The 20,746-nt window shown below is 43.7% G+C and overlaps 1 protein-coding gene across 3 annotated transcripts in view; it reads left to right on the top strand.

Moving 5' to 3' along the window:
- LOC126458469 (monocyte to macrophage differentiation factor 2) overlaps positions 1 to 20,746 on the top strand; it is a 149,047-nt gene that overhangs the window by 9,057 nt on the left and 119,244 nt on the right. For 2 of the 3 annotated variants that reach the window (XM_050095545.1, XM_050095543.1), the window contains exon 2: positions 10,126 to 10,230. In XM_050095545.1, the coding sequence (XP_049951502.1) occupies positions 10,160 to 10,230 (71 nt within the window). In that variant the 5' untranslated portion in view covers positions 10,126 to 10,159. Of the gene's footprint in view, positions 1 to 10,117; positions 10,231 to 20,746 lie in introns of all 3 variants that reach the window. The other variant, XM_050095544.1, reaches the window with a different exon arrangement.

Raw genomic sequence — 20,746 nt, 5'->3', positions numbered from 1 at the left:
ACCTTTCACATGGCCCTAAGGACTCGGTTAACCCTACGGCTCTCTGCTGCCACTTCCTCTTGCTGTTTGACATATACCGAGGTCAGAAAGTTGTTTATACCAACAGTTTGATGGCTGATGGTCACGTCGGCTTCGTGTATGTGCATGGAGGACATATTGAACAGCATTCTGGCACGATATACTGCTTTGTCAGTATGCCTGTTGGCTCTTATCAATGCCCGACCACCCGTCTTATCGTTCCTTTTTTGACTACTCTCTCGACCGTCAATACAGGTTTTATGTATCTGCTCTGCTACCCCGTGGAGTTTGCTTTCGTCGCCTCCTTCAGCAACTTGGTTTTCCACTCCCTGCAACCTTTAGAGTGGGCGAGAGCCAAACGCCACCTTGGCTCCAGGCTCAGGTTCGCGTTCACCTTGACCTCAGCTCGCTCCCAAAGGAGGTTACCCCAGCTTCGGTATACCGCCCGCGGTTTGTCGAACTTCGTTTGAAGTTCATTAATACGATCTTCATTTATACAGATGGCTCTAAGACCAGTGATGGTGTCGGGTGTTCTTTTATTGTCGGGACACACAGTTTCAAATACCGGCTCCATGGCCATTGTTCGGTCTTCACAGTTGAGCTATTTGCCCTCTATCAGGCTGTTCTTTACATCCGCCGCCACCGAAATTCTGCTTATGTCATCTGCTCTGATTCCCTGAGCGCCATCCAGAGCCTCAGTGATCCATATCCGGTTCACCCTTTCGTGCACCGGATCCAACGCTCTCTTCAGCAGCTGGCGGACGACAGTTCTCCGATTACCTTTATGTGGGTTCCTGGCCATGTCGGTATCCCTGGGAACAAAGCTGCAGATGCCGCGGTCAAGACTGCGGTCCTCCAGCCTCGGACAGCTTCTTGTTGTGTGCCTTCATCTGATTTTAGCAGGGTCATTTGTCAGTGCATTTTATCGCTGTGGCATGCTGATTGGTCTACACTTACTGAAAACAAGCTTCGGGCCTTGAAACCTCTCCCCACGGCTTGGACGACCTCTTCACGCCCTTCTCGGCGGGAGGAGGTCGTTTTGGCCTGGTTACGGCCTGGACACTGCCGGTTGAGCCACCGCCATCTGCTGACGGCTGCGCCGGCGCCGTTCTGCCCATGTGGGCAAGTGCTGACGGTATGCCACATTTTAACGTCCTGTCTGAATTTTAATACACTGCGCATTGATCTTGGCCTGCCATGGACTCTGGATGAAATTTTAGCAGATGACCCAGGAGCTGCTGCTCGCGTTCTTCATTTTATCCACTTGACAAACCTGTCTATGGACATTTGATTATGCTGTTTTCTTTTAATCCCTTGCCTGTTAATGTGCCTTTTATAGTGTTGTCCTTTTTAGTTGCTGTTTCAACATTGTGCCTCGCAGTGCATTCATAATTTAGTCTGGGTGCTAATGACCACTGTAGTTGTGGGCCCTAAAACCACAAAAAAAAATAAAATTGCCCGATGGCTGCAGTGTTTTCACTGCCAAGCTGGTGGCTATATCTCGTACTCTTGAGCACGTCCATTCATGTCCTGGGGAGTCGCTTCGTCTGGGTACTGACTCCTTGAGCAGCCTACAAGCTATCGTCCAGTGCTACCCTCATCATCCTTTGGTAGCGACCATCCACGAGTTCATATATGCCCTGGAACGGTCTGATGGTTCAGTGGTGTTTGTCTTGACCCCAGGCCACGTCGGAATCCCAGGCAACGAACTAGCCGACGGGGTGGCCAAACAGACTACGCGGAAATTGCTTATGGAAATCGGCTTCTCTACAACTGACCTGAGTTCAGTGCTACGCCGCAAGGTTTTGTGGCATTTTGAGACATAATGGCATAACCTCAGCATGCACAACAAACTGTGTGCCATTAAGGAGACTATGACTATGTGGCAGTCCTCCATGTGGGCCTCTCGCAGGGACTCTGTGGTTCTCTGCCAACTTTCATTGGCCACGCTTGTATGACACAAGGCTACCTCCTGCGCTGTGATGACCCACCTTAGTGTTGGTGCAGCGCCCGGCTGACAGTTGCCCATATCTTGATGATCTTTCCTTCTTTGGCTGCCCTGTGACGGACTCTTCAGTTACCAGACTCGTTGCTATTAATTTTAGCTGACAACACCTCATTGGCTAATTTAGTTTTACGTTTTATACGTGACATTGGGTTTTATCTTTCTATATAATTTTTAGCACATGTGCTTTGTCCCTTTGTGCTCTCCACTCTAATGCTTTTAGGGTTGATTTTGTAATGTGTCGCAGAATGGCTGGCTTATCCTTTTTATTCTCACAGTTGGCCAGCCATGGTCACCTGCTCTCTTGTTTTTACTCCTTCTACCTGTTTCTTGCTTCTCTCTGTGGTTTTCTTTTCCTGTTTCGCCCATTATAGTGTTGGTTGTCCTTCTGTCGTTCTTCTGGTTTTTCCTCTCTTGTTATTGTGGGTTTTTCCTCTCTCCTGTTATTGTGCTGTACACCTTTCTTTTCTTCTTTCCCTTGTGTACTTACTTACCCAGCAACAAGGGACTGATGACCTCACAGTTTGGTCTCTGCCCCCCCCCCCACCCCCCTCTTTTAAACCAACCAACCAACCAACCAACTAATGATCCACTCAGTGTAGTGAAGACGTATCGATTCTTAGGACTGGTTTTCGACGTTGGATTGACTTGGCTACCTCACCTTCGTCAGCTTAAGCGGGAGTGCTGGCAGCACCTCAATGCCCTTCGCTGCCTGAGCAACACCAACTAGGGTGCAGATCGCTCTACACTGCTGCAGCTCTACAGAGCCCGAACTTGCTGACATGCTGGCCAAACAGGCTATGTGGAAACTGCTCCTGAAGATGGGCATCTCTGAAACTGACCTCAGCTCTGTCTTGCACTGCAAGGTTTTTCGGCTTTGGGAGATGGAGTGGCATAACAGTATGCACAACAAACTGCGCGTGTCATTAAGGAGACTGTGACTGTGCGGAAGTCTTCCCTGTAGGCTTCTCACAGGGAATCAGTTGTCCTTTTCCAGCTCTGCATTGGCCATACGTGGCTCACATGTGGTTACCTCCTCCGTCGCAAGGACCCACTTCAGTGTTGCTGTGGCTCCCGAATGACAGTCGTCCACCTCCTGCTGGACTGCTCACTTCTAGTTGCTCTGCAGTGGACTTTTAACTTTCCTGTCTCCCTACCTTCGGTGTTGGGCGACAATGCCTCAACAGCAGCTTTAGTTTTACGTTTTATTCGTGAGGGTGGGTTTTACCATTTGATCTGAGTTGTAGCGCATGTCCTTTGTCCCTCTGTGTCCTCCACCCTAGGGCTTTTAGGGTGGAGGTTTAAATGTGTTGCAGAGTGGCTGGCTTTTCCTTTTTTATTCTCGTGGTCAGCCAACCTTGGTAAACTGCTTTCTTGTTTTTAATCTCCTCTCCCTGTTTCTTGTGTCTCTCTGTGGCTTTCTTGTCATGTTTTGTCCATTGTAGAGTTTGTTGTCCTTCTGCCGTTCTTGTGGTTCTTCCTTTCTCCTGTTATTGTACCTTATGTTTTCTTTGTTTTCTTCTTTCCTCTTGGGTGATTGTTCTACTGGAAACAAGGGACTGATGACCTTGCAGTTTGGTCCCTTCGCCGCCCCCCCCCCCCCCCCCTTTTAAACCAACCACGGAAGAAATATAATCACCTACATGCTGTGGATATGACGATCAATTACGCTAATATCACTACCATCTTCTCTATCTTTCCCCAATCAGATCTCCCATCACTCTCCTCTCCCGCGGTTCCCACGATACCTTCTTTGGAACCACTTCCAAACCCAACCGTAGATGTCTATTGGTAACGGGGCTCCCTCTCGGTATCCCTCTCCATGGCAAAACCCAGACCTGAGGCCTGTTGCCAAACAGTGGCTGAAGGAGCCACAGCCTGTGGATCCCAGGCTGTCCACTTATTCAACTGTCTCCAAGCTCAATGCGAATAGCCCATTGAATTACTCTTGCCCACTGCCACCACCATCACAACAACAAAAACAATAACAATAATAATGAGAATCAGGATAAGGCTCTGCCAGTGCCCCTGGAGGTGCCAGAACCCCCCATGCAGTTGGATTCTGAGACGATAATTCCATTCCACTGGAAACAGGCAGTGATCCTCTGGCATGATGAGACCTCCTGGCCTCTTCATGCCTAGCGTGACTAATCGTCAGGTGGTCATGCATTGGAATTGTTTTGAGTACTACTGTCATCTTCCAGAACTACAACACCTTTCTTCTTCTTCTGGGGTTTTTATTGCTCTCCAAGAAATGCACTTCACCGATGATTATTCTCCAATGCTTCGTCGCTGTCATGCATTCTGTTGGAACTGTGCTGGTCCCAAGAAGGCATCTGAAGGGATCTGTACTTTCGTCTCTACATTGTTGTCAGTGAATGGATTCCCCTTTGTACCTCATTGGGACAATAGCGTGTTGGTGTAAATGACCTCAGTGATCACCCTTTGCAATGTTTACCTACCCCCAGGCAGGCCACTGAATTGATCACATTAACCCTTCCCCCCATTTTCTCCTGCTTGAGGACTTCAACAAACACCACCCCCTGTGGGGGAGTACAATTCATCTGGTAGGGGCCTAATAATTGACCAGCTTCTCACAAACCATGATTCTGTGCCTCCTCAGTGGTGGTTCTCCTATGCATTTCATTGCTGGCATGTTTTCAGCTATTGATCTAATGATCTCTTCCTATAAGTCTGTAACTTTGCTACATTGGTACTACATTGTGATATTTTTAACAGTGAGCACTTTTCCTGTGATCCTGTCAGTTCCTTGCCACTGCCAGACTGAGTGACTACCATGTTGGGCCCTTCATGGAGCCAACTGGCCTTTATCTGTCTCTGCTGTTACATTTGCTGCCTCTCTGTCAGACTGTATTGATGAGGTTGTGCAGTATATCTCAGACATGATCATACATGCCATTGGAACTGCCATTCTGTTTTCTACTGGAGTCCCCATCCCCACCATTGGCCGGTGTCATGGTGGACCAGAGAAATTGCAGTAGCTGTTCCAGATTGCCAACGAGGTGTGCAATGATTTTGCAGACCAATCTTATCACTTTCAGATGGCTTCATGCTAAGGCTCACTGTTTGATCAAAAAGAAGTAATGCTGAGAGAACTATGTTTCCTCCCTGTTGATGTATATCTCTTCATCTCAGGTGTTGGCCAAGCTCCGTAGTCTTATTGGCTGCCAACATTCAACAGCTATTCCAGGTCTTGTCCGACAGGGTGGTCTTTGTACCAATTCATCAGTTGATGCAGAACACCTTGCGACCCACTTTGTGATGGCATTGGCATTCTCTCCATATCTGGCCACCCCTTTGTGTTTGACTCCCCACCAGGCTGAGTCCTATAATGAACCCTTTACTGATTGGGAACTACTTCATGTTCTTGTCTCATCCTACAGCACAGCTTCAGCCCCTGATTTAATTTGCAGTCAGATGATCCGTCATGTGAATGTTCCCCAGAGGCAAAATCTTCTCAGGGTTTTCAACAGTATTTGGCTCCAAGGTGGTTTCATCTTGAAGTGGCTAGATAGCGTAGTTATCTCAGTCGTTAAATCGGGCAAGAACCTAATGTCTATCTACAGTTACTGGCCGATTGACCTGACCAATGTACTCTTTAGGTTGCTTGAAAGGATGGTTGACTGCAGATTATGCTGTGTTCTCAAATCTCGGGGCCTTTTGTCCCCCCTATCAATGTGGTTTCCAGGAGGGATGATCTACAACTGACTGTCTGCTTAGGTTGGAAGTAGCAATCTGACAAGCTTTTTCTAAACTCCAACACCTTATTGTAGTCTTTTTTGACCTGCATAACACTTTTGACACCAATTGGTGTCATCACATTTTACTTACCTTCCTTGACTGGAACTTTTGATGCCCTGTGTCTATTTTTATTCATCAGTTTTTATCCCACTGGTTGTTCCAGGTTAGAGTCAGCACTTTACTCATCTCTCCATGGGTCTAAGAAAACTGCAGTGTGCAGGGCTCTGTGTTGAATGTCACTCTCTTCCTCATAGACATGAATGGCTTGTGACGTCTGTTGGGCTGCTGGTCAACCCTATGTTGTACATTAGTAATTTTTGCATTTGGTACAGTTCCCACTCTTTAGTCTTTGATGAATGCCAGCTCTGAGGTGCCATCCAGTGGCACTCTGCGTTTGCTCTGTAGTTTCCAATTCTCTCCTATAAAAATCTGAGTCATGCGTTTCTGTCATCATAACATTGTCCATTCTGACCAAGAACTCTACTTAGGTACCCAACACTTGGGCATTGTAGTATAGTCCATTTCTTGAGCCTCCTTTTGGATAAAAAGCTGAATTGGCTGCCTTATACTTGTCATCTGAAGACTAGCTGCATGCTTAATGCTCTCTGCTTCTTTGCCCACACATCTGGGGTTGTGGATCATGCTACTGTTATCTTTACTCAATGGACCCTAGTCTCGTTCTGAGTGTAGTACAGTTGCCAGATTTATGACTCGGCAGCTCCTTCAGCTTTGAAACTGTTAGACCCACTCCTCCATCATGGTGTATGTCTGGGCACTGGTGCTCTTTGGACTAGTCCTCTAGACAGTCTCCTTGCCGAAGCAGGGATCTTCCCTCTTCAGATCTGATGGTACAAGCTCTTGGTCTCCTAAGCAATCGCCATTTGACTATCCCATGATCATCCCATATATCCCATTCTCTTCTTTGGATACAAGGGATGTCGTCATCCTGATATCTGCCTGTGGGTGGAATTACCAGTTGGAATGCTCCTATCTTCCCTCTGTCAAGATCTCCCATCTCCCCTTCCAAGACTGTATTCCGCATGTTTTCTCACGTATTCCCCCTTGGATGGCACCCAGGCCCTTCGAAGATCCTGAAGTCGCAGTTGTTCCCATGACCTTTCAACATCTGTTACTTTCAGTTTTTCAAGAGTTCCAGAGTGCTACCATCTTTTACACCAGCAAATCTAAAACTGAGGATCAGACAGGATATGCTTTTATGTCACAGTCCTCTGTCATCTCCACATTGGTCACACCAGGTTAACCCATAGTTTTATTTTGTATAACAAGCCACCCCCACGCTGAGGTTGTGAAGCTGTACAGATAGAGTAGCTCATATCTTGGTGGAATGCACTTCTGGATTCATTGCCTGTAATGTAGGCAGACTTTCACGGATGGTTGACCTGGTTCTCAGTTTTGTCTCTGAAAGTGGTTTTTATTATCAGTTGTAATGTTTTAATCCACCTCTGGAGAAGGGACGTGATTATTGGGGATGGGGCATCTCCTGGTGTGTGCTAGATCTGGGGCTTCCCCTGACCCTACCTCCTTGACCAAGCTACTCCTTCCTCTCTCTTTCAATCACTTTTAGATTTGGTTTGCCCCCTTTGTACTGTACCCAATTTTCCATTCTAGGTGTTGTCACACTCTGTTGAGTAGTGGGTACTCTTGACTGTTATGGTTCAGGAGTGGGATAGCTGTGGATGGGATGTTTCCTGTTGCATGCTCACCAGCTGACTTCCTTATTTCCTTCATATTGCTTTTTATTATGGGCTCTACAAAATGTGACCATTAGGTTTTTATAGCCCTCTCACTTTTACTGTTATGAATCTCCCGACTACATGAGAAAGTGATCTCGGTAGACGTCTCAACTTCTGGATGCGCCACTCTTGGATCGAAGGACAGGTGACTTTGTTGTTGGTCCCACACTCTGGAAACATATACACTATCTGATAGAAAGTATCTGGACATCTGTTTGTGGTCATTAATAAGGGGTGTGTTCCCCTTTATGACTGAACTCTGCTGGGAACACTTTTAATGAGAAGTCTGAATGTCTGTGTAATTTATCTCAGAGGTGTTCCATTGGGTTATGTACAGACATTTGGACAGGCCAATCCATTTCAGGAACATTATTGTCCACAAACCATCACCTGATACATACTGGTTCATGACAGCCTGCATTGTCAGGGTGATATAGTCATTGTCTCTGAACTGCTCCTGTGCTGTAGGCAGTACACATTGCTGTAAAATGTAATCATGTCCTTCTACATTGAGCATAGTAAGTACAGTAAGAGGACCACACCCTAACCATGAAAACCACCCCCTTACAGTAAAACCACATTCGTTGTACTTCACTGTTAACACTACACGTGATGGGCGGTAAAGTTCTCCAGACACTGTCAAACCCAAACCCTTCTATCAATTTGCTACAGGGTATTAGATGATTTATCACTCCAAATCACTCATTTCCAGTCATCTGCTGTCAATTGACACCACCTCATTGATTGCTTAGTATAGACTTTATACATGTGTGGCTTTTGAGAAGCTGCCCGTTGTACTCCAGTCTTTTTAACTCCATACACACAGTCATTGTGCTAGTTGGACTGCTGGCAGCACTTTGGAACTCATGAATGATTCCTTCCACTGATTTAATATGATTGTTGACACACACCCTCCACAACGCTTGATGGTCCCTGTCCATCAGTATACGAGTTCTGCACAATATTGGTTTAACTATTGTTGTTGCTTTGCTTTTCCACTTCACATTCGCATAACCAACAGTTAACTTGTGCAGCTTTAAAAGTGTTGAAATGTCTCTGATGGATTTATTACTCAGGTGACATCCAATGACTAGACCATTTTCGAGGTCACTGTGATCTCCTGGCCAAACTATTCTGGTGTTACTACCTCTCTATTGACAACACAAAACTCTTTGTCTCCTTATATAATGGCAGATATGCCTTTTGTGACAAATGATCTATAGCTTAGGTCTAAGATTGGAAGGTGTTAATGTGGTTGTTAGTTGACAGAGCCAATGAATGTGAAATAAAATTTGTGGTAACATATTGACATGCAGTTTAGTTTGAAGTATGAGTTGACACTACATGTAACGCAGCTTGCTGAGCATGATGCCCTTTTTGCAGTAAAAACTAAATTAATAACTCTATGGTAGGTAATGGACACATTTTCAATGAGTATTTTGATCCATATTACATACATCTGTCATACATAATGCATAAAAAAATGCAAAGTGAATTCACTGTGTATCTTTTCCAGACACATAAATAAACATATGAGAAGAGTACAGGCCACATGGTTAGTCATGGCCTTGTTGAACAACCAGTCCCGAAATTTGTCTGAAGTGGTTTAAGAAAAACTAAATCAGAGTGATTAAATGTTGTGTGAACCTGTGTTCTCCTGAATCTGAACCCACTGTCTTAAGAAGAATGACCTATGTCAGTTGGTTATACAACAACTGTACGGTGTCAGTGATTAATGAATATTTGCACAATGTAGTGTTTTGTCTTTGTTGATGAAGATGGAAGCATTGATGTTTAGCTGCTTATGAAGTTTTTCATTGGACAGTTTTGGGTATGTTATGTCCACCGTCAGAAGTTGAGAATGCAATATAAGACATGGAAGTCATTGTAGAGGAATCATGTGTAGGGACACAGGAGGAACTTGTCATTTGACCAATGAGGACTGGAGAGATTGTAACATACAGTTCTTCATTACACTCAAATTACAAAAGTTGTGTGAGCTCATGGGACACTGATTATGCTGTTATGTCTGCAAGGATTGACAGATTAAATTTCTTGGCGGGCCACTATGTGTTTTTTGAGGGGAATAAACTGTTAGCTGGTACCTGCTTTCATCCTCTCACTTCTGTCTCCATTAACTCAAAATTTCATTGTACAAACACTTATTAATCAGTGGTATATACAGTTACATTGTGTGCAGACATTATTATTTGTTATAAATTATATCAGTATTTGCAACACTATTGTTACAAAATATGGATATCATTCTCTTAGAGATGAATTTCTGCAATTGGAGCCATGACATGGAGTGCCTTTATTTATTAGTAAATAGTAAGCTTGTATTTCTTTGCATCCCATCATGGCTCTTTGTGAAGGTACTTGCTAACATTTTTCTCAGTTACATAATCTATCATAGTTTTTAAGCTTATGACCTGAAGTGTAGCTTTTCTCAGTACTTCATAATATGGGGTGGCAGTAATTTCAAAATTTTACTTATATTATAGTCTTTTTCCAACTTCGTTGTTTATCAGCTGCAAAAATAAATCTAATCTAATCTAATCTAATCTAAATATAACAGTGTTCCAGATGCCGGTCATGCCTGCTGAGCAGAATTTTTACAATGGCTCCATACAAGCTTCAACACATTTGGATGGCTGTGAACAATGTATTTAACTTTTCATGGGTGCAAAAGTAAGTTCTTTTCTTTTTTACTGTTAATTTTTGTTCTACATAGGTGCACTACAATTGTAGAACTGGCCAACCTATTTAAAATTAACAAAGATTAAAATACACCAGAACATCTCAGAGGATTTGGTCTTTCCAATTTGATTACTATTTCTTCATGGCTATTGGAATGTGCCTCCTGGGTCTCGCTAAATCACAAGATACTTGAAGAGCTAGGGTATATATGATTGAGTTCAGGCCTGGTGACCCCATGTTTCCAATCTGAGAGTGCCTCACCATGGACTTCATTATACTGGCAAAGCAAATCTAAGTAATTCACAGAATTTTCTGTCTAGATTGCACTTTCCTCCTCCCTGTTTACGCATTTCGGCAGACTGCTATCATCACATCTGCTGTAAAACAAAAAAGGTATAAACATGAGATACACTTTATTTCACGTATTACTAGAAAGATGATGTGCTCACAAATGCAGCATACAAATATGAAAGTACATATCAATAGCTTAAAGAATTAGTTCTACATATTATGACAAGTAGCACATGACATATCATATTTGAGAACACACTGGCAGCAACAAAATGATATATGAGGAAATAAATTTTTCACCCGACACCAGATTGTGCTTCCAACAAAAGAAAAGCAGACTCTACTTTAAAAGTAATGTAACAAGTTTCAGCATAAGTAAAACATAAATTACATTAAAAATACATTTTTCATTTGTGTTCCTTTATTTTAGTAAGCAATAAAGAAATCATCTATATGGATCAGTTCATGTAAACGTGTATGGACCTACTGTGGACCCCAAGTGGATGGAAGGGGGGGTGGGGTGGATTGGGGGGGGGGGATGGTAGGTGGATGTGGTAGTAGAGCAGTTACAACTTAGATGAAGATGGTTAGAGTAAGAGATTCAACTATTTAAAAATATCTTTGTTGTCATGTAAAAGTAAGAAGAAAGACTTAAAATATAACATCCAAGATAAAAAATAAAATAGTACGGTATATTAAAATGGCATAATATGGAAAACAAATTGAGATTAAGATGAGGGAAATTGTGGCATTTAGAAGAACAATAAAAGGACTATAGGCAAAATATAATGTCTTCAATGACAAATTCATGGGTGCATGAATGGAGGCCAACCGTACCATAACTTTCTGTGGAAGTAATGGGAAAGTAATGAGGGATTGGATGTTCGATGGAGCAGTTGGGCATTATAACTTGCTTTAGAAAATGTCAGAGAATCAATTCTTTCTAAAATCTGTTTGCTCATTTATGACCCATTCTGACCATATCTTTTTTGTGAGAATGTATCTCAAGTTCCTCTAAATTATTGCAGGTGCATTATACAGGATTTTAAGGCCTTCCATAAGGGGTCAAGGTTATGCTTCTTGGAATTTAAATGGTTTCACAATGCACTCTTGTATTTATGTTCCCTATAACTTGTTACAAAATTCCTGCCAGTCGGGCATGTGTAAAACTTGTCACAGTCCCTGCACTTAGTTTATATATTACAGATCTCTGAATTTGTTTATGTCATTATTTTTGTAGAATGTGCAATCTATTGTGTAGAATACTATCAGTACAGAATTTGACTTTTAAATTAACTTTTTTAACAACTTGCAATGTGGTCATAATATGAGATAAACTTTGTTTTGGTTGTGTTTGGTTGTTATGCCTTTTCTTTTTCTCTTTAATGTCCCCAATGTCCTACACCTTCTAAAACAGTTAAATATCACTACCTGTGAAACAGTGCACAACTCACATTCGATTGCCTATTACCCTAGAGGCAATTTGAGGATATTGTTAATATTGACGCAAAATAAGCCTACTTATGGGAATTCCAATGACACAAGTCAGAACTAATGATGATATCAACAGTGGTTTGTTTATGGGAATTGTCAGTGACCAGTGTCCCATTACTTTTCTTGAATGATAGGTCCAACAACCTGATACTTCCACCCTTTTCTGACTCTACCGTGAATTTAATTTTTGTTATATTTCTGAACTACATCATTGTCATTATCAATTATGCTTTTTATAGAATTATATCATCAACACATTTATGATAAAAAAAATAATATTCTGGAAAAGATCTGGATTTAAGTTACAAATTCCTTTTCCAAATCATTCACAAAGATATTGGCATGCATCTGTTCTGAAATATTACTCTCACAAATATGTTTGCAAGCTGTTGTCCATAGTCAAACCCATGTTCTGAAAGTAGATCTTAGTATTAAACTGAAAATAGTGAAAGATAAAGATAATTCTAAAATTTCCAAAAGTCCACAGTTTCTTCCAAATTAATCTTTTTGTGAGCAACGTGATTATTTCTTACCACATCCATTGTTTCTTTTACCAAGCTGTTTGTGCGAAGATTTGTGATATTATCAAATGAAGCTAATGTAGTTCTTCTGAACATTGCTCTTTCAAATCATAGAAGTAAACCCATAGCTGTTCTTAGTATTATTGTTCCTGTGGTCTTCAATCCAAAGATTGGTTTGATGCTGCTCTCTGTGCTACCCGACCCTGTGCGAGCCTCTTCATTTCCGAAAAACTACTGCAACCTACATCTTTCTGAACCTGCTTGCTGTATTCATCTCTTGGTCTGTCTCTACAATTTTTAATCCCCCCCCCCCACCCACACACACATTTTACTCCAGTACTAAATTAGTGATCCCCTGAAGTTACAGAACGTGTCCTATCAACTGATTCCTTCTTTTGATCAAGTTGTCACAGATTTCTTGTCTCCCCAATTCTGTTCAGTACTTCCCCGTTATTTACACGATTGACCCATTTAATCTTCAGCATTCTTCTGTAGTACCACATTTCTAAAGCTTCTGTTCTCTTTTATCTCCTGTTTATTGTCTGTATTTTACATCCGTATGCTCCAGACGAATACCTTCATGAAAGATTCCCTAACACTTAAATCTATATTTGATTTTGACGAATTTCTCTTTCAGAAATGCTTTTCTTGCCATTGCCAGTCTACATTTTGTATCCTCTCTACTTTGTCCATCGTCATTTATTTTGTTCCCCAAATGGCAAAACTCCTGTACTACTTGAAGTGTCTCATTTCCTAATCTGTTCTTAATATTGTAAGATTTCTTTTATGAATAGACTTTTAAAGAATTTAATCACATTCACTCTTGATCTTATAATTAGGGCAAGAAGGGTTATTAAGTATTAGTTTGACTGGTTGATCAGGAATATGTAACTTAAAGTGGGATCTAAGAACAGGTAAAACTGAGTTTATGCTCACTTATGTGGGAGAGTTGAATGTGGAGCTGACCTTGGAGGAGGTCCCAGTGCTGGAGTTGCTCAGTTCTGGTGACGTCTGGTCGAGTAGTCGAGAAGGCATAAGTACTGCTGCTGCTGCCATTGCCAGTGCTGCTGCTGCTGTTGCCACTGCCACCACCACTGCTGCTGTTGGGGGGAGGTGAAGATGAAGGTCTTCTCCAGACCTAGAGCCTCCAGGGGCTGCACTTGGAGCCTCCAGACTGCTTGAGTGCAGCAAGTTTACATCTTCACAGTCTAGTTCTTTGTCCTAAAACTGGTCACTAAGTATCAGCTGCTGTGGTCTGATTTACAGAATTTGACATTTGTGGAACTTTTTGGATCAAATGTCCGGAGATGTCCCGTAGAGAATCTCCATACTCAACAAATTTTCGTCCAGCTCTGACATACTGCTTACTTGTTGAATTCCCACATTTGAAGCATTTGTCATTTCCACATCCTTGTTTGTTACAGTTTCATGTGTATATGAGTTAATTGATACAGACGTGTCATTTACTGTTTACTGAAGCATGAAAAACACATGTGAAATATATTTATATTTTACTTATGCTTAAACTCGTACTTCTTTGAAAGTAGAGTGTGCTTTTCCAGTGTTTGGTGTGCCATCTGGTAGCAGATGAGGAATTTACTTCCTCACCTGCAACTTTGTTACCATCAGTACGCACTTATACGTGGTGCAGTCAAGTACTGTTTGATACAATACATAGTATTGATTCTTTAAGCTGTTGGTGTGTGTCTTTTATGTTCGTGTACTGTATTTGTCTTTCATCAATTTGTGAGTACATCTTCTTTCTATTAATATGTGAAATATCATGTGTCCCATGTTTATTCATTTCTCGGCTTACGACAAACCCGATGATCTCTCCCAGGGGACACCACCCTGTTGTATGCACGATGCTGAGGGCTATGCTGACAGTAATCTAGCTACTGCCTGGGCCACCCAAGTCAGACAAGCTTCAGCTGAGGTGCCCGACAAAGAACATCCCACAACTTGGGGAAGGAAGGAGCTTGCATTTTCCCAAGGATCTCTGCTATCAGTGATTGGCCACAGGTGTGGTGACTTAGACTTCCTGAGCTGCAGACTGGCCAGTGCCACTAGACCTCTTCTGCTGTAAACTCTGGGCATATTTCAGGGACCATTGTTAGTTACAGTGGTGGAACATTGTGTATTTTGGAGAAGGGAGTAGGTGCTGTAGTGGGAAACATCTGAGCCATCTTACCACCTTTCAGTTGTATAAAGCTTGCTCAGGCACATGGGGCTCTGTCACCTTAATTCAAACCTCCTCCTGATGGGACAGGTATATCGTTAGATAGTACATGCACCCACCCAACAAAGAGAGTTGTTCAGTTCACCCAAGAAGTAATCTCAGAACTATAGTAACAGGGCACTGGTTTGCCGTAACCCTTTTGTTGTAATCAAGAGAGCAGAGGGAACTTTTGAGATCATCCCTTTCTGTATTCACAAGAAGTTGGAGGGTATTTGTGGGTCATTAAAAGGCGTTAAATGAGTTCGTGATGAAACACTTCTAGTTGCAACTGCCAAGTCATGCCAAGTATCTAAGTTTCTGGGATGCAGGGCTTTAGGTGGGTCAATTGCATACCACCCTTAACTTCTTACAGAATGTAATGTAGCTGGACCCCGAGGAATTACGTGAGGAATGGGAAAACATTTGTGTCATGGAAATCCGGAACTGTACAAGGAGAGTCAATGGGACATTGGAGAAAACTGCAACCTTTATTCAGATCTTAAACACTCCATTATTACCTATTCTTGCAGGCTATGTCTGCTTTTAGGTTCGAACATTTTTGCCCAATCCAATGTGATGCTGTAAATGCGAAAGATTCACTCATACCACTGTTGTATGTAATGGGAGGGCTATGTGTCAGAATTGTGGAGGCCAAGTGTGCAAATCAGATGCATCTTGTACATTCCCTCCAAAACGTATAAACTACTGTGAGGATTGTGGTATCATCCAGAGATTGTGGTGCCATATCAAAGTTGGCAGTGCTTTTTGATACTGTAGATGTTAGCGAGATCTGGCTGCAATCTGCAATGACGAATGGAAGAGGCTGAAGAATATACACCCTCTCTCTCTGCGCAGCAGCATCCTCAGAGGTCCCCTCCCAGGGGGCTCATTGGTCTTTGGCAGGTTCGTGCTTGGCTACCAAGGGGCCCCAGCCTTTGCTGCATGTTTTCCCTTCTGTGCTGCATGTCTATTCTCTTGCTGTTCATTTTCCCCTCCCTTGGAGAACGTTTTTGGGAATGTTACACATTTTCTGCAGCTGACATAAGAACAGTCTCACCACTTTTTTTTTCCCCCTTTCTTGGTTCATCTTCTCCTATCCTTCCTCCACTTAAGCATTTGAGGCTTCTCCTTTTGTTTTTCCTCCCTGTGCACTCGTGAAGGTCAGAAGGTATGACCTGAGGTGTAAACAATCACCTAAGGCAGTTGGAAGGACCGCGCCATTGGAGACAATGGCAATTGTGGGGGATTTTCTCACAATGAGTCAATCATCATCTTTGCAGTCCACTTCTACCAAATGTAAATGGAATGAAGCTCCCAATTTGAAGACCCTTCCAGCTGAACCGTGGTTCCTTGTCCTGAAGACGGTCAGTCCTTTGCAACGGTAAATCCATTTCTAATTCAGAAAGATGTTGGTGCAGTTGCTGGCCCTGTGAAATCCTGCTCTTGTTTATGCAATGCACTTTCCTTTTGGAGACTACTACTGATTCTCAAACAGAACAAGTGTTTGCCGCTTTGCTTTTCCACAGCTATTCTGTTCGTGTCGAGGCCCATAGAACTCTGAATTCTTCCTGTGGTGTTATTTCCACTAGGCTGCTTGATGGTCTGACCAAGGCAGAAATCCAAACGTACCTCTCTGATCAGGGTGTCATTGCCGTCCATTGGGTGATGAAGAAGGTAGATGCATCATCAGTGCTCACACACATTCTTTTTCTCACCTGTGATAGAGTGGTGCTTCCATCCAAGATTAAAGTAGACTTTGAAGTTATCACAGTATGACCATACATTTTGGACCTTATGCACTGCTACCTGTATCATAATTCCAACCACACTTAAATGTCTTGTCAACATCCAGTAAAATGTATAACCTGTGGTAGGAATGCGTACAAGGGTGATTGTCCACCTCCTCCCCGCTGAATCAACTGTAGTGGCGACCATGTCGCCTCCTACCAAGATTGTCCTATGTATCTCGATGAGTGGGCTGTCCAGGAGATCCAGATAAAGCAAAAAATGCCTTACCCAGTCGCTCACAAGTTTTTGGCTAGTTGCAAATCGTGGGTTCTACCATCTGGCATTTACAATACCGTTATTGCTACATCTTGCCCAATGAAGGAGAGGGCTACGCAGACATGTGATGTCAAATTCAGTACTGAGGTTGTGAAAATGCCCAGTGTCATGATAGCATCATTATCTCCTCGTCCACCTGTGCAACAAGACGCCAAATATTTGCCTCCCAGGGTGAAGTCACCTGCTGCACAACCGGTGGGACAGAAGGAATACTCCCGCGAAGAATTCCTATGTTTTTCCAGCCAACACACATCTGAGTCTTCCTCTGTCAACTGGAAAGGCTCGAAGAAGACAGACAAAAGCAAATAGTCTTCTTCTTTGCCAATTCGGAGATCCTCTTTGATAGTGTCGCCACACGATAATCTCTGCAGATAGATAGGGGGAGAGTGGTGATGCCTCTGTAGATCTCATGGAGTAGGATCCTCCAGCCTCTGTGTCCTGTAGCAGTGGGTCTGTGAAGGCTGGCATTCGGCAGCCGCCGAGGTGACACCCCTTCATTTTTCCCTCCTACCATTTCTTCGTTATGGCTCTCCTTCAATGGAATGTTCATGGCCTTCAATCAAACAGAGTATTTTTGCTACTCGTAGTATCCCAGCACCTGCTTGTTCTCTGGTGACAGGAAACAAAATTGCATCATATGATCACTTTGAGCTCTCACATTTCTTCCCAGTCCATTTTGACCTTCCTCCCAAGGACGGCATTCCATCTCATGGGGAAATCGTGCTGCTCATACTGGGCTGTCAGCAGCAGACAATGTCATAGGGGATCCTATTGCTATCTCCAGCTCCTTGGGCTGTCATTTTGTAGACATTTCGAGCTCCTCCCACTATCACCCTGTCTTCCTCCATCGGAAATGAGCGGAGGAGGCTCAGAATTGTGCATGCTTGAATGCCGCCTTTACTATGCGGGAGCTAGATCATGCTCTCACTTCATCCTGATCCTCCACCCCACAGTCAGACAATGTTCACATTCAGATGTTGCAGCACTTTTATCTTGCGGGCAAGTACTTTCTCCTTCATACATACAACTGCATCTGGGCAGAGGGCACATTTCCCAGATGCTGGTGTGAAGCCACTGTCATACCCATACCTAAGCCCAGTAAGGATGAACACCTTCCTTCTAGCTGCCACCCCATTTCTCTCACCATCTGTGTGTGTAAGTTGATGGAACATCTGATTCACACCCAGTTGGTATGGTGGCTCGAGTCTCACCATTTACTAATCACTGCACAGTGTGGATTTTGAGCAGGCCATTCTGCAGTTGACCATCTCGTCACTTTATCCACCCATATCATGAACAGCTTTCTCTGAAAAGCCCAGACTGTGGCCATGTTTTTTGATTTGGAGAAAGCTTATGACATCTGCTGGAGGACTGTTTTATCCTCGGTACTCTCTACACGTGGGACTTCCATGGCCACCTGCCCCATTTCCTTCAGGAATTTGTAAAAGATTGAGTTTTCAAGGTATGTGTGGGTTCTGCCTTGTCAGACACGTTGATCCAGGAAAACAGTGTGCCTCAATGTTCCGTCCTGAGCATCGTCCTCTTCGCCATCGCCATTAACTGTATAATGGCCTGTCTCCCGCTGGGCGTCTCGGGGTCTCTTTTTGTTGACAATTTTGGCATCTATTGTAGTTCTCCATTGACCTGTCTCATTGAGCGGCATCTTCAGTGATGTCTTGATCATCTTTACTCATGGAACATTGACAGTGGCATTTGTTTTCCCACTGACAAAACTTTGTGTGTGAATTTCTGGCTGCACAGTTGGTTTCTTCCGCCACCTTTACATCTTGGCCCTGTTGCTCTTCTGTCTTTTCAGACTATGAAATTCCTGGGTCTCATGCATGGTAGGAAACTTTCTTGGACCTCCCATGTGTCTTACCTGGGAGCCCACTGTATGCGGTCCCTCAGTGTCCTACGTATCCTCAGTGGTACTTCCTGGGGAGCAGATCATGCCACACTCCTTCATTTGTACCGGTCACTTGTCCGTAAGAAAGTAGACTATGGGTATTTCATTTACAAATCTGCACATCCATTCCTCTTATACCATCTTAATACTAACCACTATCATGGCATCCATTCGACCACTGGTGCCTTTTACACTAGCCTGGCTGAGTGTCTGCATGCAGGAGTTGCCAAACTACTGCTGTCCTACCACTGTGACCACTCCTCAGCAGACATGCATGCCATTGGTCTGCCATGCATGGCCACCCATCCTATGCCTCCTTTTTCAATGACTCCTTTGATCACCAGTATGGGTCACGTCCCTCTTCTCTGTTACCTCCTGTAGTTCGCCTTCGGCTCTTGCTCTGGGAGCTTAACTTCATGCTACTTGCACTTACCCAGTGGGTGTAAACCCTTCACCACCTCGGCTTCATACAGCAACCCATATTCACCTCGACCTTCATTTGCTTTCTAAGAACACCACCTAGCCCGCCCCGTTGCCTTCAGTTTCACGACTTTCGCACAGAACTTCACGATGGTACCTTTGTGTACACTGATGGCTCTTGGACTGACCATGGTGTCGTATGTCCCTTCACCATTGGCAGCAATGTTTTTTCAGTATCGGCTTGCGGAACACTGCTCAGTATTTACAGAACAACTTTTCACCCTATATCAGGCCGTGCAGTACATCTGCTGACTTAGGCTTTTTAATTGCGTCATCTGCTCTGACTCTCTGTGCCCATCAAGGCCTCTATGTGCTGTACACTGTCCATCCCTTCGTGTAATGGGTCCAGGAGAGCTGTCACACGCTCATGCTTGATGGAGCCACTTTGATATATATGTGGGTTCCTGTTCATGTCGGTCTGAAAAGAAACGAAGCTGCTGAAGTTGCTGCAAAGGCTGTAGCCCTCGCACCTCAACCTGCTAGTTGTTACATTCCCTCTGATGATCTCTGTCTTGCTGTCAGTCTGCAGGTGGTGTCACTTTGGCACCAAGACCGGCCCTCCCTTCACAGGAACAAGCTCCGGGTTATTAAGCCTCTCCCAGTGGCTCGGACAACCTCCTCTCAGCCCTCTCGATCGCCATGAGGAGATCATTTTAGCCAGGTTGCACATCGGGCACTGTCTTTATAGCCATCACCATTTGTTAAGTGGTGCTCCCCCACCACTTTGTACTCACTGCACTCAACCTTTGAAGTCCACCATTTCCTTACAGAACGTCCCTTTTTTTTTTTTTTTTTTTTTTTTTTAAAAAAAAAAAAAAAAAAAAAAAAAGAACCTTACATTCTCATTTGTGTTTGCCGTTTGAGTTACTGGCCATTTTAGCGAACAGCAGGCTGTCGGCCACATTTTACTTTTTATCCATTGTAGCAATTTGGTGAAGGCCATTTAATTTTTAGTTCAGGACCTCTGTTTCTCTATGGTGTATTTTATTCACCGTGCTCCATGTCCCTGTTTTTAGCTGTCTTCGCTTCAGTCATTTGAGTTTAACGTGTACTCTTTTTTAACTCCTCTCTTTGTCTTTGTGTTCTACGCTTCTGACATGGGCTTAGTATGAACCTAGTTGTTTTTGCTCCCTAAAATAACACCCCCCCTCCCCCCCCCCCCCCTCCTCCTGCGGGTCCGGGCATAAGAATAGGCCCGACGTATTCCTGCCTGTCGTAAGAGGTGACTAAAAGGAGTCTCACATGTTTTGGCCTTTGTGATAGTCCCCTGTTGGGTTTGACCTCCATCTTTCTAAATTTTCCCAAAGAGCGAGCCAGTTGGGGAAGAGCGCTTTTCTTTATGCATCGTGTCCATCGTGCATTGAGATCTTTAGCCCACTTTCTCGTCGTCGCATTGCAGTCCCGCCCATTCTCCATCTCTTGGGCGAGGACACCTTCCTGGGTGCATTTTCCATCATGCAGTATGCAGTGTCACTTTCTGTCCCCGACGATGACCATGGACTTCTTTGTACCTCGTATCCAGCATGGTAGCCA

The sequence above is a fragment of the Schistocerca serialis genome, chromosome 2, assembly GCF_023864345.2.
Source record: "Schistocerca serialis cubense isolate TAMUIC-IGC-003099 chromosome 2, iqSchSeri2.2, whole genome shotgun sequence".
In the NCBI taxonomy this organism is placed as follows: domain Eukaryota; kingdom Metazoa; phylum Arthropoda; class Insecta; order Orthoptera; family Acrididae; genus Schistocerca; species Schistocerca serialis.
Note: the sequence above shows the minus strand (reverse complement) of the source record. Positions and strands in the feature narration are given on the sequence as shown.